Consider the following 13,434-nt stretch of genomic DNA (forward strand, 5'->3'; position numbering starts at 1 on the left):
ATCTAATGCGAAGCGTTCACGATGCACTTTAAACGTGTTACTTCTCCCGTCCCCACAAAAGAGAGATCCTTTGCTTCCTTCAAGAAGGAAATCTTAATGGTGCAGGAGTAGACGCTCCCCATGTGCCACAAGACAAGCTGGCATGAAGACGACCGGCCTCTGGTCCTCTGGTCCCCTGACAGGGATACCGTGCCATGTGGTGCCACACCGTGTTGTGTGGTACCATGCCATGCCATGCCATGTGGTGCCATGCCGTGCCATGCCATCCCAGCACCGGAATCCGGGGAGGGCTGCTGCTGCCGCTGCGCCCAGGGAGGGCAGCGTCCGACCTGGAGGATCCTGCTCCTCTCACCCCGGCTCTCTGCAGGCAGCTCGGCAGGACGAGCCCTTCTCAGGGTGGCCCCCAGCTGCCCTGGGCTTTGTCACCACTGCCTGTCCCTGTGCCCGTAAGCACCACGACGGGGACGCTGCCTTGGCCCAGAGCCCTCCAGGCCAGAGCAGGCAGGGACCGGGCTGTCTCCAGCCATGCTGCCCGCACCCTGCCCTGCCTCCTGCCTTCGAAGCCCCTCCAAAGCCAAGAGGCTGTGGGCAGGGGCTGACCCACCGTGGATGCCCCCCGCCAGTGCCACTGACACCTCCACGCCACACGTGCCACAACCTGCCCTGAGTAGCTGCTTAGCCTGCCTCCATGACTGACTATAGGCCTGTCAGACTGACCTTGGTACTGGGGAAGATTATGGAGAGGTTCATCTTGAGGGTGCTCACAGGGCATGTGCAGGACAACCAGGAGATCAGGCCCAGCCAGCACGGGTTCATGAAAGGCAGGTCCTGCTTGACCAACCTGATCTCCTTCTATGACCAGGTGACGTACCTAGTGGATGAGGGAAAGGCTGTGGATGTTGTCTGCCTGGAATTTACTAAAGCCTTTGACAGCATCTCCCACAGCATTCTCCTGGAGAAACGGGCGGCTCGTGGCTTAGACAGGTTTACCCTTCGCTGGGTAAAGAACTGGCTGGACGGCCGACCCCAGAGAGTCCTGGTGAACGGAGGTAAATCCAGTTGTTGGAGCATCACAAGTGGTGCTCCCCAGGGCTCAGTACTGGGGACGGTCTTGTTCAATATCTTTATCGATGATCTGGATGAGGGGATCGAGTGCCCCCTCAGTCAGTTTGCAGATGACACCAAGTTGGGAGGGAGCGTTGATCTGCTGGAGGCTGGGAGGGCTCTGCAGAGGGATCTGGACAAGCTGGATGGATGGACTGAGGTCAGCTGTATGAGGTTCAATATGGCCAAGTGCTGGGTCCAGCACCTGGGTCACAACAACCCCGTGCAACGCTCCAGGCTTGGGGAGGAGTGGCTGGAGAGCTGCCCGGCGGAAAAGGACCTGGGGGTGCGGGTTGATAGCCGGCTGAACATGAGTCGGCAGTGTGCCCAGGTGGCCAAGAAGGCCAAGAGCATCCTGGCCTGTATCAGAAATAGTGTGGCCAGGAGGAGTAAGGCAGTGATCGTACCCCTGTACTTGGCACTGGTGAGGCTGCACCTCGAATCCTGTGTTCAGTGTTGGGTCCGTCATGACAAGAAGGACTTTGAGGTGCTGGAGCACGTCCAGAGAAGGGCAACGAAGCTGGTGAGGCGTCTGGAGAGCAAGTGTTATGAGGAGTGGCTGAGGGAACTGGGGTTGGTCAGTCTGGAGAAGAGGAGGCTGAGGGGAGACCTCATCGCTCTCTACAAGCGCTGGCTGCCCCACGGCTGAGCCCCAAGCGAAGCCCTGCCTGGGTGCCTGGGGGTTTTTCTCCTTCACCCCTTGGAGCTGGGGGGCTGCGTCGTGGGACACCCTGGGGCCGCCCCCACGCACCCAAGGGCTCCCCCACCCCAGCACAGGTGCTCGGTGCCCGGGGGGCTTCACCTGCACCTCTCTCCCCCACAGCCTGCCATGCCCCTTGGTGACCCCGCTGGCCCCAAGCCCCCCGCTCACCAGTGCTGCCAGCACCCCGGGGCAAGGCCGGCTCAGCGCCCACGCGAGGGACACGGGGTGCCCACGGCTGCTTGCCCGCGGGCATGGGGGAGATATGGGGCAGGGTGGGGACACATGGGGTGCAGCGAGGCTGGTCATGGGTGGTCCCCCGATGTGGGACGAGCGTGTGGGCACGTGGAGATGTGGGGTGCTGCCTCGGGCGCAAGGGGCCAGGGGCACGTCCTGGAGGGGCTGGGGGACACAGTGCGGTGGCGGTTGCGCCCAGCCGGCGGGGCCGGGGCCGAGGGCGGCTCCAGTGAGTCACGGCGCTGCCCCCGCCGCCCCCTCGTGCCGCCCCATAAAGCGCCGCTGCCCCAAGTGTCACCGCCCCATGGCACAGCCCCACGTCTGCCGGCCCCACTGTGCGTGGGGGCTCCCAGCACCCCGAGCCGGGAGTGCTGCCCGGGCCACTCGCCTGACCTGGCTGCGCCGGCTCTGGACCTCAGGGCTTATTAAAGCACATCAAGGCTGCCCGGTGTCAGCTGTGAGATGCTGGGAGGAGACCCACGCGAGACCCCTTGAGCAGGACCCGGGGCGTCGGCCGATGCTTTGGGGGATGCTCTGGATGCGAGAGGGCTGGGGATGTGGAGAGGTTGGAGAAGACCCTGCCTGCAGCCTCCCCGAGCTGCCCCCAGCCCAAGGAGCCGCAGGAAGCCCGCAGAGACACACTGCTTCCACAGCGAGCCTTTATTCCTCCGGGAGCCAGGGGAAGGCGAGTGGCCGGCTGGTCAGGGACACCCCCAAAAGCGGCCCTGCTGCGCCCCTCTGGTCCCCGTCAGTGCCAGCCCCTGTCCCTGGGGCAGCCCCTCACAGACCCCACGCTCAGCTGCACCCAAAAGCCCCATCCACGGCTCTGCCAAAGGCCTCATCCAGGCTCCGCTGCTGCCCCGGCACTGCTGACACGTCCCGGGGCCGGTGGCACCATGGCAGGGCTGAGCTGGGCACAGGCGGCCGCCATGCGGGACCCTGCAGTGGGGCTGTCCCCATAGCCCCAGCCCCTCCTGCTGCTCTGTCCCATCCCACCGTCTCGGTGAAGCTGGTGGCTCCTGTTCCTGGCGCCTTTTCCTCGCCATGGTGCCGTGACTGCGGTGCTGTTGTGGCTCAGGGGCCCCTGGCAGCTGCTGCCAGGGCCACGGCTGCCAGGAGGAGCCCCCCGAGGAGCGGGGGGTCCTGGCGGACGCTCCTGCCTGGGAGTGCCAGAGGGGGGGAGTGAGGGGCAGACAGGGGGCAGGGGGCTCAGCCAGGGTCACCCCCGAGCTGCAGCGGGGGCTCTCGGCTCACCTGCACTGAAGACGCACGGCCGGCTCTTGCATCTCTTCTCTGCCAAAGAAACCAAGTCTGTTTGCACGGCTGCTGCACGCTCTGCGCCGCGGCCCAGCTGTGCCATGCCGTGCCGTGCTCTGCTGTGCTGTGCGTCTGACAACATGCCATGCTGTGCTGTGCCATGCCGTGCCGTGCCGGGCTGTGCCGTGCTGTGCCGTACCATGCTATGCCATGTTGTGCTGTGCTGCATCATGCCATGCCACACCGTGCTGAGCAGTGCTGTCCTGCATCACACCATGCTGTGCCATACCGTACCGTGCCATGCCGTGTTGTGCTTTGCTGCAGAGGGTCCCCATTGCAAATGCTGGGGGAGAGCGGCTGGGAGACAGGCAAGGACACGCACCTGAAGGCAACCTCCCCGCCATGGCCCTCCCCATGGTCCCAATCCCCACTTCCTGGTGGAGCTGGTGGGACAGGGCCACCCCACGCCCCCCTTCCCCAGCACCCCAATGGAGGGGACATCACCTTCCACCAACTCGCAGTTGTCGGTGCTGAGCACGGTCTGGGAGCGGAGGTGGATGAAGGCTCTGTCCCCGTCGCGGGTGATGTTGGTGACCTCGAAGCTCTCGTAGGGCGGGATGAGGACCTCCTCCTCCTCAGGGAAGAAGGAGAAGTCCCTGATGGGGACGCCGTAGCAGGTCTCCACTGAGAAGAAGGTGTCCCGGCCGAAGGGCAGGGTGCTCTCGTTCCGGAGGGAGGCGGAGGTGAAGTGGCCGAAGCGGATGGATTGGTGGCGCTGGGCATTGAAGCAGATGCCCCGGACACCCCGGTAGACGCGGTGGCAGCGATGGGGCTGGGCGTCCTGCAGGGCACGCAGGGCCTCGCTCAGGAGGAAATGCAGCGCCTTGAAGTGGAAGGCACCCAGGTATTCACCGCGGGAGCGCCCGGCCTCACGCACGGCTGCGTTGAATGCCTGGTGCAGGGGACCCTGCAGGGTGTACGCCAGGAGGGCGACCGCCTGCTCCAGCCGCAGCGCCGGTGACTGGGGCAAGCGTCCCCTCCAGCTCCGCCATTCAGCGGCGGCGAATGTCCACGCCTGAGCGTAGACACTGTTGTTGGCAAACTCGGTGCGGTTGAGGTCTCCCAGCTCCTCCTCCATCATGCGGCTGCAGCCCCGGTACTGGTCGTCGAAGGAGGTGGGGGCCATGTCCAGTGCCACCTCCTTGACGGGGGCGAGGTCTCGCCGGTGCGGGGAGCTGCCGGCGGCCAGCGTCCCGGCCAGCAGCACCAAACGCAGCACCAGATGCTCCATGTCAGGCAGAGGCGCCCCAGGGGAAGCCCCCGGCTGCCGCAGTGCCGTGGGCAGGGAGGCAGCCGGTTCCTCCGCAAGTGGCTGGGGAGGTGGGGGAGCGAGAGCAGGGTCAGCTCCGGGATGGCGGCGGGGCCTGGGAGGGGGCTGCAGAGAGCAGCAGGGCAGGCTGGAGGAATGCACCCACCATTGCATCCCTGGCCAGGGGCACCCCGCTCGGCAAACCTCTCGGTACCGGCCGAGACCCCGATGCCGTTACTCGTGTTAAATGCTGCCGACAGGCGGGCGTCCCCGGCGCCTGGCCCCATGGCCCCCGCAGCCCACAGGACTGCAGCATTCCCCGCTGGGAGCAAACCCCCCAGGATCCCCACAGTGTTACCTGTGCCCCACGGTGGGCGCGGGGTCGGGGTGCTGCTCCCCAGCTCCCGTGGCACCCAGCCTCTTGGCGCCCGCCCGCTGCCGGCAGGAGAGGCGAGAAGCGTCCGCTCTTTCTTTTTATAGCAGCCCTGGCCGGGATTGCGCGGGCCCGGATCCAGCCCCCACCTCTGTCCTCCTGGTTAATTTTACCACCCCCTGCCCCAAGCGCCCAGAGCAGCCGCTGCCCCCTCCCGCCGTGCTGCGCGGCTGCGGGGGACGGTCAGGAAACCCCCGTGGGATAAATTGCCTTTGCTATAACCTGGGTGCAGGTGCTGTCCCGCTGGGGGCTCTGCCTTTTCCTGCAGGAGCCGCCGCCGGATCGGGCCCCGCCGACCCGGGACGCAGTGCTTGCACTGACCCCGCACCGTCACGCTGCTGAGGACGGGGCAGGTTGTGGCACGTGTGGCGTGGAGGTGTCAGTGGCACTGGCGGGGGGCATCCACGGTGGGTCAGCCCCTGCCCACAGCCTCTTGGCTTTGGAGGGGCTTCAAAGGCAGGAGGCAGGGCAGGGTGCGGGCAGCATGGCTGGAGACAGCCCGGTCCCTGCCTGCTCTGGCCTGGAGGGCTCTGGGCCAAGGCAGCGTCCCCGTCGTGGTGCTTACGGGCACAGGGACAGGCAGCGGTGACAAAGCCCAGGGCAGCTGGGGGCCACCCTGAGAAGGGCTCGTCCTGCCGAGCTGCCTGCAGAGAGCCGGGGTGAGAGGAGCAGGATCCTCCAGGTCGGACGCTGCCCTCCCTGGGCGCAGCGGCAGCAGCAGCCCTCCCTGGATTCCGGTGCTGGGATGGCATGGCACGGCATGGCACCACATGGCATGGCATGGCATGGTACCACACAACACGGTGTGGCACCACATGGCACGGTATCCCTGTCAGGGGACCAGAGGACCAGAGGCCGGTCGTCTTCATGCCAGCTTGTCTTGTGGCACATGGGGAGCGTCTACTCCTGCACCATTAAGATTTCCTTCTTGAAGGAAGCAAAGGATCTCTCTTTTGTGGGGACGGGAGAAGTAACACGTTTAAAGTGCATCGTGAACGCTTCGCATTAGATACCAATGGAATTGGTGTTGGGTTAACGGTTGGACTTGATGATCTTGAAGGTCCTTTCCAATCTTAATGATTCTGTGATTCTGTGATTCTGTGAAACTTCCATCATTTAAGAACAGTCCCCGGGGACAGATCACCTGGGGATCGTGTGGAATCTGAGTTTAAACTACTGAAATTCTCCAAAGATGTTACAAAATGACCTAAGCAGCTGATCTTACCTTGGAGGGTGGAGACAGACTATGGGCGATGGAGACAGGCTAAGCAGCTCCTCAGGGCTGCTTCTAACCCTGACTTTCTGCGGCTGTGTGTGTAGCGTGAGAGATGTTTAAGACTGTTTTAGACGCTTGTACATCTGACCAAGTAGCACAAAAATAGGACATTTCACTCTGATGCTCAGTCGCATGTGATTCTTGCCGGTACTTGTTACAGGTCTGAAATATCGGCCATGCAATGGCAAGGCTTGAAACATAAACCTGACCCAAGTTGTTTCCGTAAGAATATTGAACAAACATGCAGAAAAGCACAAGGACTTCTCTCATAATTCACCCGAGACAGGGCTACCCTTGGGTGTTGCACAGCTCTGCTCCAGACAGGGCGTCTGCATTTACTTATCCTCATTTTAAACCGGTAGATTGATTTTTCCACAAGAAAATCCCCCGTCTAAGCAAGCCCCACTCGTCAGCACACTAGCCCTGTGCTGGCCTTTCGAGCAATAGGCAGCCTGTTGAAGATGTTCCATAACACGATTCCTACCACCACTTTATCCCTGAGGTAGGAAATGACACCTTTGCCAGTATCTTCTCCTTGCTTTGGAACTTGAGGCGTTGGTGAAAGGTTTGGAGAAACGTGAACTTCTGAGGCTTCTGCTTCTGTTTCACTCTCTGATCCCATAGCTGTCCCTCATGCAAAGCTATGAGGTCTCAAACATCCAGTGCAGAAAAAAGCAGCAGCTATTTGCCTGTGGTGGTGAAAGCAGGCCGAAGAGCAGGGTTCTGCAAGACACTGAGGTGTTTTTCTTTGAGTTGCGTGCAGCAAAAGTTTCGTTTCAGTAACGCGAGGATGACGCAATCCTAACATGAAGCCCAACGCTGACAATTCCCAACTTCCATCAGCAAATGCAAAAGCCAGAGCAGTCTACTTCTTCCAGGCAGCATATACAAAGTAAATGTCTTAGAACACCACACAACCTCTTTGGTCCAAAACCTGGTCTTTTTCTTGCTATGGAGGAAATGAAGCTTCACAGGGAAAAAAGGTTTTAATTTTGGTAAATCAGTTACACGAGGTCTTCCTGCAGGAATGTTACATTTGAACCACATTTTCCTTTCAAAGCCAGCCTTTGAAGCTTGGTCGAGGAAAGAAGCAAACAGATTGATGTCTCCTAGTGCTGTACAGGGAGATGACACTGACTCTGTGGCCACTACACAGAGCGAGACACAAAACCTTCATGTGCGCAGATGGCTCCCAGGCACGATTATAGCCCTACCCGATTGCTCCGTCACGCTTTTCGGTGTGTCTTTTGCTCTTGCTTGAGCAAAGACTCCCACTGGTGGCAAACTACTGTCAACGGGGCCAACGGCTTTGTGCCCTACATTAGGACCCAGATCCCTCCAAGGAATGAAGAGGGGAAAAAGAAAATAATTTGTAGCATTAGGGAGAGAAATACACGGCAATTGTGTTGGGTTACTGGTTGGACTTGATGATCTTAAAGGTCTTTTCCAACCAGAATGATTGTGTGATTCGGTGATTCTATGATCCCCGGGGAGCCACTCTTGCTCTGTCCCTGACGGCAGCTCCAGTGGAGGGTCCTGACCAAGGACTGACCCTGGCTACAGCCCCGGCTCCCCAACAGCCTTGGGGGTCCAGGGCAATCCCACATGGGTAAGTGCTGCTGGCTCCGCCATCGCACCGGGCCAGGGCTCTGGGGAGGAGTAGAAGGAGCCCTGGGGAGAGGAGTTGCTCCCTGACAGGGAGCCCAGAGAGGCCTTGGAGGCCAGCGGAGCCCGCGGGGACAGGCGATCCCTGCTCGACACCTCCATGCTGGCCCTGCGGAGGAGGAGAGGGAAGAGGCCCCGCTGCACCCCTGCCCACTTGCCCCCCAGTGGAGCACCAGAACTGGCGGTTGCCGCGGGTGCCCCATGAGCGTGGCTTTCCCTGAGCAAGCTAGGCCCCCATGGAGCTACAGAGTGGGAGCTTCACCAGTGCCACGGAAGAGGAGCTCGACAGTGGTCCCCCACCTTGGCCGGGGCTGGCCTGGCTGCAGGGCTGAGAGGTCCTGGTCCACAGGTGGTTGCTCCGGGCTGTGAGGAGGACCCTGGGAACTGCTGACCCATCAGCCTCCCGTCTGTGCCTGCGAAGGTCATGGAGCGGATCCTCCTAGAAGCTATGCTGAGGCACATGGAGGGCAGGGAGGTGATTCAAGACAGCTCCCATCTTCTGAGGTAAAGTTCCTGGATGTCTGGTGGTGGAGGGGAAGAACGGTGTGTACTCCTCCCAAAACCTTGACTACCCTTGAGCAAGAAAAAATGCCTGGAAAGAAGAAGGAGCTACAGCCCTAGGCCTGCTGTCTTTTGGAGAAAACACATCCCAGTTTTTTCCATCATAGCCCGTGCCCTGTACGATTTGACATGCAAAAGGGCCACCTGGGATTGGACCTCCATTCATGAAGAAGCCTTAAAATTGTTCATCTTTGAGGCTTCTTAGGGTCAATACACCCAATAGATCCCCTCTGTATCCAGTGGGGCTTGGCAAGTCACGCACTCTCCACACAGAGGTGGCAACGTGGACCCGAGGGTCCGAAACGCCCTATCGGGTTTTATTTGCACAGCTTCAAAGATGCAGAAAACCGATGTTCACTTTGGGAGAAGGGCCTCTCTCTGGTTAGTCTAGCTCTACAGGAAGCTGAAAAAATCATATGGTAGCAACCAAGCACCCTACGAGGACCAATACCTTGAAACCAATATTGGCCGGAACCGCCCCCCCCGTGGGGGCTGCGCAACGAGAAACAGTAAAAAAGTGGTATGCGCAATTAGATCGTTACTGCCATATGCATCAGATAGAGGAGGGAGCACCCAGAATGCTCCAAATACTAGAGCCACCTGGTAATCAACCAGACCTAGGGCCTCCTCCTTCTTATACAAAACCTGCCCCGCCATTTGAACCCCACTTCAAGATCATATAGTTCACTGACGCGACCAGTGTGGCAATGAGAAAAATGGGAAGAAATCCTAAACGTCGCTAACCAGAAGTCACAGACGAGTTTGGGTTGGAAGGGACCTTTCAAGGCCATCTAGTCCAACCCCTGCTGCAGTGAGCAGGGACATCTTCAACGGGAGCAGGTTGCTCGAGTTGTCCTTTCTAGTAGGGTGGATTGCTGCACACCAGGCAGGGAATCATCCAGCTCACCTTTTGAATACTCCGGCGGATTCACTGACTCGCTTAGCAGCGGTGGCCGTAGAGAATGAGGGGGAAAAATGGGAACATTTGTTGGAATAGTTGCATGTACAGGGCAGCAAACAGGAGGAGCTGGTAGCCATTGTGCGGCGGGACAGCTATGACTTAGTTGCCATCACAGAAACATGGTGGGATGACTCTCATGACTGGAGTACTGCAACGGTTGGCTATAAGCTCTTCAGAAGGGATAGGCATGGAAGGAGAGGCGGTGGGGTGGCTCTGTATGTTGGGGAGTGTTTTGATTGTGTAGAGCTCAACGATTGTGGTGACAAGGTCGAGTGGCTCATGGGTAAGGATGAGGCGGTAGGCCAATGAGGCAGATATCCTGCTGAGAGTCTGTTATAGACCACCCAACCAGGACGAAGAGGCAGATGAAGCATTTGACAAGCATTCTACAAGGCAGAAGTCTCCCAACCATGAGCCCTTGTTCTCGTGAGGGACTTCAACTTACCAGACATCCGCTGGAAGTATAACACAGCAGAGAGGAAACAGTCTAGGAGGTTCCTGGTGTGTGTGGAGGATAACTTCCTGACACAGCAGGTAAGTGAGCCCACCAGGGGAGGTGCCCTGCTTGACCTGCTCTTTACGAACAGGCAGGACCGGTGGGTGATGTGGTGGTCAGAGGCTGCCTTGGGCCTAGTGACCACGAAATGATAGAATTCTCAATTCTTGATGAATTGAGGAGGGGGGTCAGCAAAACCACTACCATGGACTTCCGGAGGGCAGACTTTGGCCTGTACACGTCACTGGTTGAGAGAATCCCTTGGGAGACAGTCCTGAAGGACAAAAGTGTCCAGGAAGGCTGGACAGCGTTCAAGAGGAAATCTTAAAGGTGCAGGAGCAGGCGGTCCCCATGTGCCCTAAGAAGAGCTGGCCGGGAAGACGACCGGCCTGGCTGAACAGGGAGCTTTTTCTGCGTCTCAGGGAAAAGAGGAGAATTTATCACCTTTGGACAAAGGGGCAGGCAACTCAAGAAGAATACAAGGATCTCGTTAGGTCATGCAGAGAGAAAATTAGAAAGGCAAAAGCCCAGCTAGAGCTCAGTCTGGACACGGTCGTAAGGGACAACAAAAAATGGTTTTACAGATATGTTAACAACAAAAAGAGAGCCCAGGAGAATCTCCATCCCCTACTGGATATGGCGGGGAACATTGTCACCAAGGCTGAGGATAAGGCTGAGGTACTTATGCCTTCTTTGCCTCAGTCTTTCATAGCCAGACCAGGTATCGGCAGGGTATTCATCCCCTGAGCTGCACGACAGGGATGGAGAGCACAGTAAACTCCCTGTAATCCAGCAGGAAGCTGTTAACAACCTGCTATGCCACCTGGACAACCCCAAATCTATGGGGCCTGATGGGATCCACCCGAGAGTACCGAGAGAGCTGTCGGAGGAGCTTGCCAAGCCACTCTCCATCATTTATCAGCAGTCCTGGTTAACAGGGGAGGTCCCAGAAGACTGGAGGCTTGCCAATGTGACGCCCATCTACAAGAAAGGCTGGAAGGAGGATCCTGGGAACTACAGGCCTGTCAGCCTGACCTCTGTGCTGGGGAAGATCATGGAGCGGTTGGTCTTGAGCGTGCTCACAGGGCATGTGCAGGACAACCAGGAGATCAGGCCCAGCCAGCACGGGTTCATGAAAGGCAGATCCTGCTTGGCCCACCTGATCTCCTTCTATGACCAGGTGACCCGCCTAGTGGATGAGGGGAAGGCTGTGGATGTTGTCTACATGGACTTTAGTAAAGCCTTTGACAGCATCTCCCAGAGCATTCTTCTGGAGAAGCTGGCAGCTTGTGGCTTAGACAGGCGTGCTCTTCACCGGGTTAAGAGCTGGCTGGATGGCTGAGCTCAGAGAGTCCTGGTGAACGGAGGTAAATCCAGTTGTTGGCCGGTCACAAGTGGTGCTCCCCAGGGCTCAGTTCTGGGGACGGTCTTGTTCAATATCTTTATCGATGATCTGGATGAGGGGATCAAGTGCTCCCTCAGTCAGTTTGCAGATGACACCAAGTTGGGCGGGAGCGTTGATCTGCTGGAGGGTAGGAGGGCCCTGCAGAGGGATCTGGACAGGCTGCATTGATGGGCAGAGGTCAACTGTATGAGGTTTAATATGGCCAAGTGCCGGGTCCTGCACTTGGGTCGCAACAAGCCCGTGCAACGCTCCAGGCTTGGGGAGGAGTGGGGCTGGAGAGCTGCCCGGCGGAAAAGGACCTGGGGGTGCGGGTTGATAGCCGGCTGAACATGAGTCGGCAGTGTGCCCAGGTGGCCAAGAAGGCCAAGAGCATCCTGGCCTGTATCAGAAATAGTGTGGCCAGGAGGAGTAAGGCAGTGATCGTACCCCTGTACTTGGCACTGGTGAGGCTGCACCTCGAATCCTGTGTTCAGTGTTGGGTCCGTCATGACAAGAAGGACGTTGAGGTGCTGGAGCACGTCCAGAGAAGGGCAACGAAGCTGGTGAGGCGTCTGGAGAGCAAGTGTTATGAGGAGTGGCTGAGGGAACTGGGGTTGGTCAGTCTGGAGAAGAGGAGGCTGAGGGGAGACCTCATCGCTCTCTACAAGCGCTGGCTGCCCCACGGCTGAGCCCCGAGCGAAGCCCTGCCTGGGTGCCTGGGGGTTTTTCTCCTTCACCCCTTGGAGCTGGGGGGCTGCGTCGTGGGACACCCTGGGGCCGCCCCCATGCACCCAAGGGCTCCCCCACCCCAGCACAGGTGCTCGGTGCCCGGGGGGCTTCACCTGCACCTCTCTCCCCCACAGCCTGCCATGCCCCTTGGTGACCCCGCTGGCCCCAAGCCCCCCGCTCACCAGTGCTGCCAGCACCCCGGGGCAAGGCCGGCTCAGCGCCCACGCGAGGGACACGGGGTGCCCACGGCTGCTTGCCCGCGGGCATGGGGGAGATATGGGGCAGGGTGGGGACACATGGGGTGCAGCGAGGCTGGTCATGGGTGGTCCCCCGATGTGGGACGAGCGTGTGGGCACGTGGAGATGTGGGGTGCTGCCTCGGGCGCAAGGGGCCAGGGGCACGTCCTGGAGGGGCTGGGGGACACAGTGCGGTGGCGGTTGCGCCCAGCCGGCGGGGCCGGGGCCGAGGGCGGCTCCAGTGAGTCACGGCGCTGCCCCCGCCGCCCCCTCGTGCCGCCCCATAAAGCGCCGCTGCCCCAAGTGTCACCGCCCCATGGCACAGCCCCACGTCTGCCGGCCCCACTGTACGTGGGGGCTCCCAGCACCCCGAGCCGGGAGTGCTGCCCGGGCCACTCGCCTGACCTGGCTGCGCCGGCTCTGGACCTCAGGGCTTATTAAAGCACATCAAGGCTGCCCGGTGTCAGCTGTGAGATGCTGGGAGGAGACCCACGCGAGACCCCTTGAGCAGGACCCGGGGCGTCGGCCGATGCTTTGGGGGATGCTCTGGATGCGAGAGGGCTGGGGATGTGGAGAGGTTGGAGAAGACCCTGCCTGCAGCCTCCCCGAGCTGCCCCCAGCCCAAGGAGCCGCAGGAAGCCCGCAGAGACACACTGCTTCCACAGCGAGCCTTTATTCCTCCGGGAGCCAGGGGAAGGCGAGTGGCCGGCTGGTCAGGGACACCCCCAAAAGCGGCCCTGCTGCGCCCCTCTGGTCCCCGTCAGTGCCAGCCCCTGTCCCTGGGGCAGCCCCTCACAGACCCCACGCTCAGCTGCACCCAAAAGCCCCGTCCACGGCTCTGCCAAAGGCCTCATCCAGGCTCCGCTGCTGCCCCGGCACTGCTGACACGTCCCGGGGCCGGTGGCACCATGGCAGGGCTGAACTGGGCACAGGCGGCCGCCATGCGGGACCCTGCAGTGGGGCTGTCCCCATAGCCCCAGCCCCTCCTGCTGCTCTGTCCCATCCCACCGTCTCGGTGAAGCTGGTGGCTCCTGTTCCTGGCGCCTTTTCCTCGCCATGGTGCCGTGACTGCGGTGCTGTTGTGGC

At 60.2% G+C, this 13,434-nt stretch overlaps 1 protein-coding gene across 1 annotated transcript; it reads right to left on the reverse strand.

The window, feature by feature from the left end:
• Window positions 1-1,483: 1,483 nt before the first annotated feature.
• Window positions 1,484-4,970, reverse strand: LOC309417617 (erythroblast NAD(P)(+)--arginine ADP-ribosyltransferase-like). The gene is made up of 2 exons (XM_082015139.1): window positions 3,593-4,970; window positions 1,484-3,201 (listed from the first exon to the last, which is right to left on the reverse strand). The coding sequence occupies exons 1-2, from the start codon at window positions 4,779-4,781 to the stop codon at window positions 3,116-3,118; spliced, it is 1,275 nt and encodes a 424-aa protein (XP_081871265.1). The 5' UTR covers window positions 4,782-4,970; the 3' UTR covers window positions 1,484-3,115.
• Between the last annotated feature and the right edge of the window lie 8,464 nt (window positions 4,971-13,434).

This window comes from Phaethon aethereus (assembly GCF_964289735.1).
Source record: "Phaethon aethereus genome assembly, chromosome: 1".
In the NCBI taxonomy this organism is placed as follows: Eukaryota; Metazoa; Chordata; class Aves; order Phaethontiformes; family Phaethontidae; genus Phaethon; species Phaethon aethereus.

Coding starts and splice junctions, on each gene's coding strand:
- LOC309417617 (XM_082015139.1), bottom strand. CDS start 4,781: ATGCAATGGTGGGTGCATTCCTCCAGCCTGCCCTGCTGCTCTCTGCAG. Junction 3,202..3,592: donor GCACAACACGGCATGGCACG/GTACGGTATGGC, acceptor TGGCACTCCCAG/GCAGGAGCGTCCGCCAGGAC.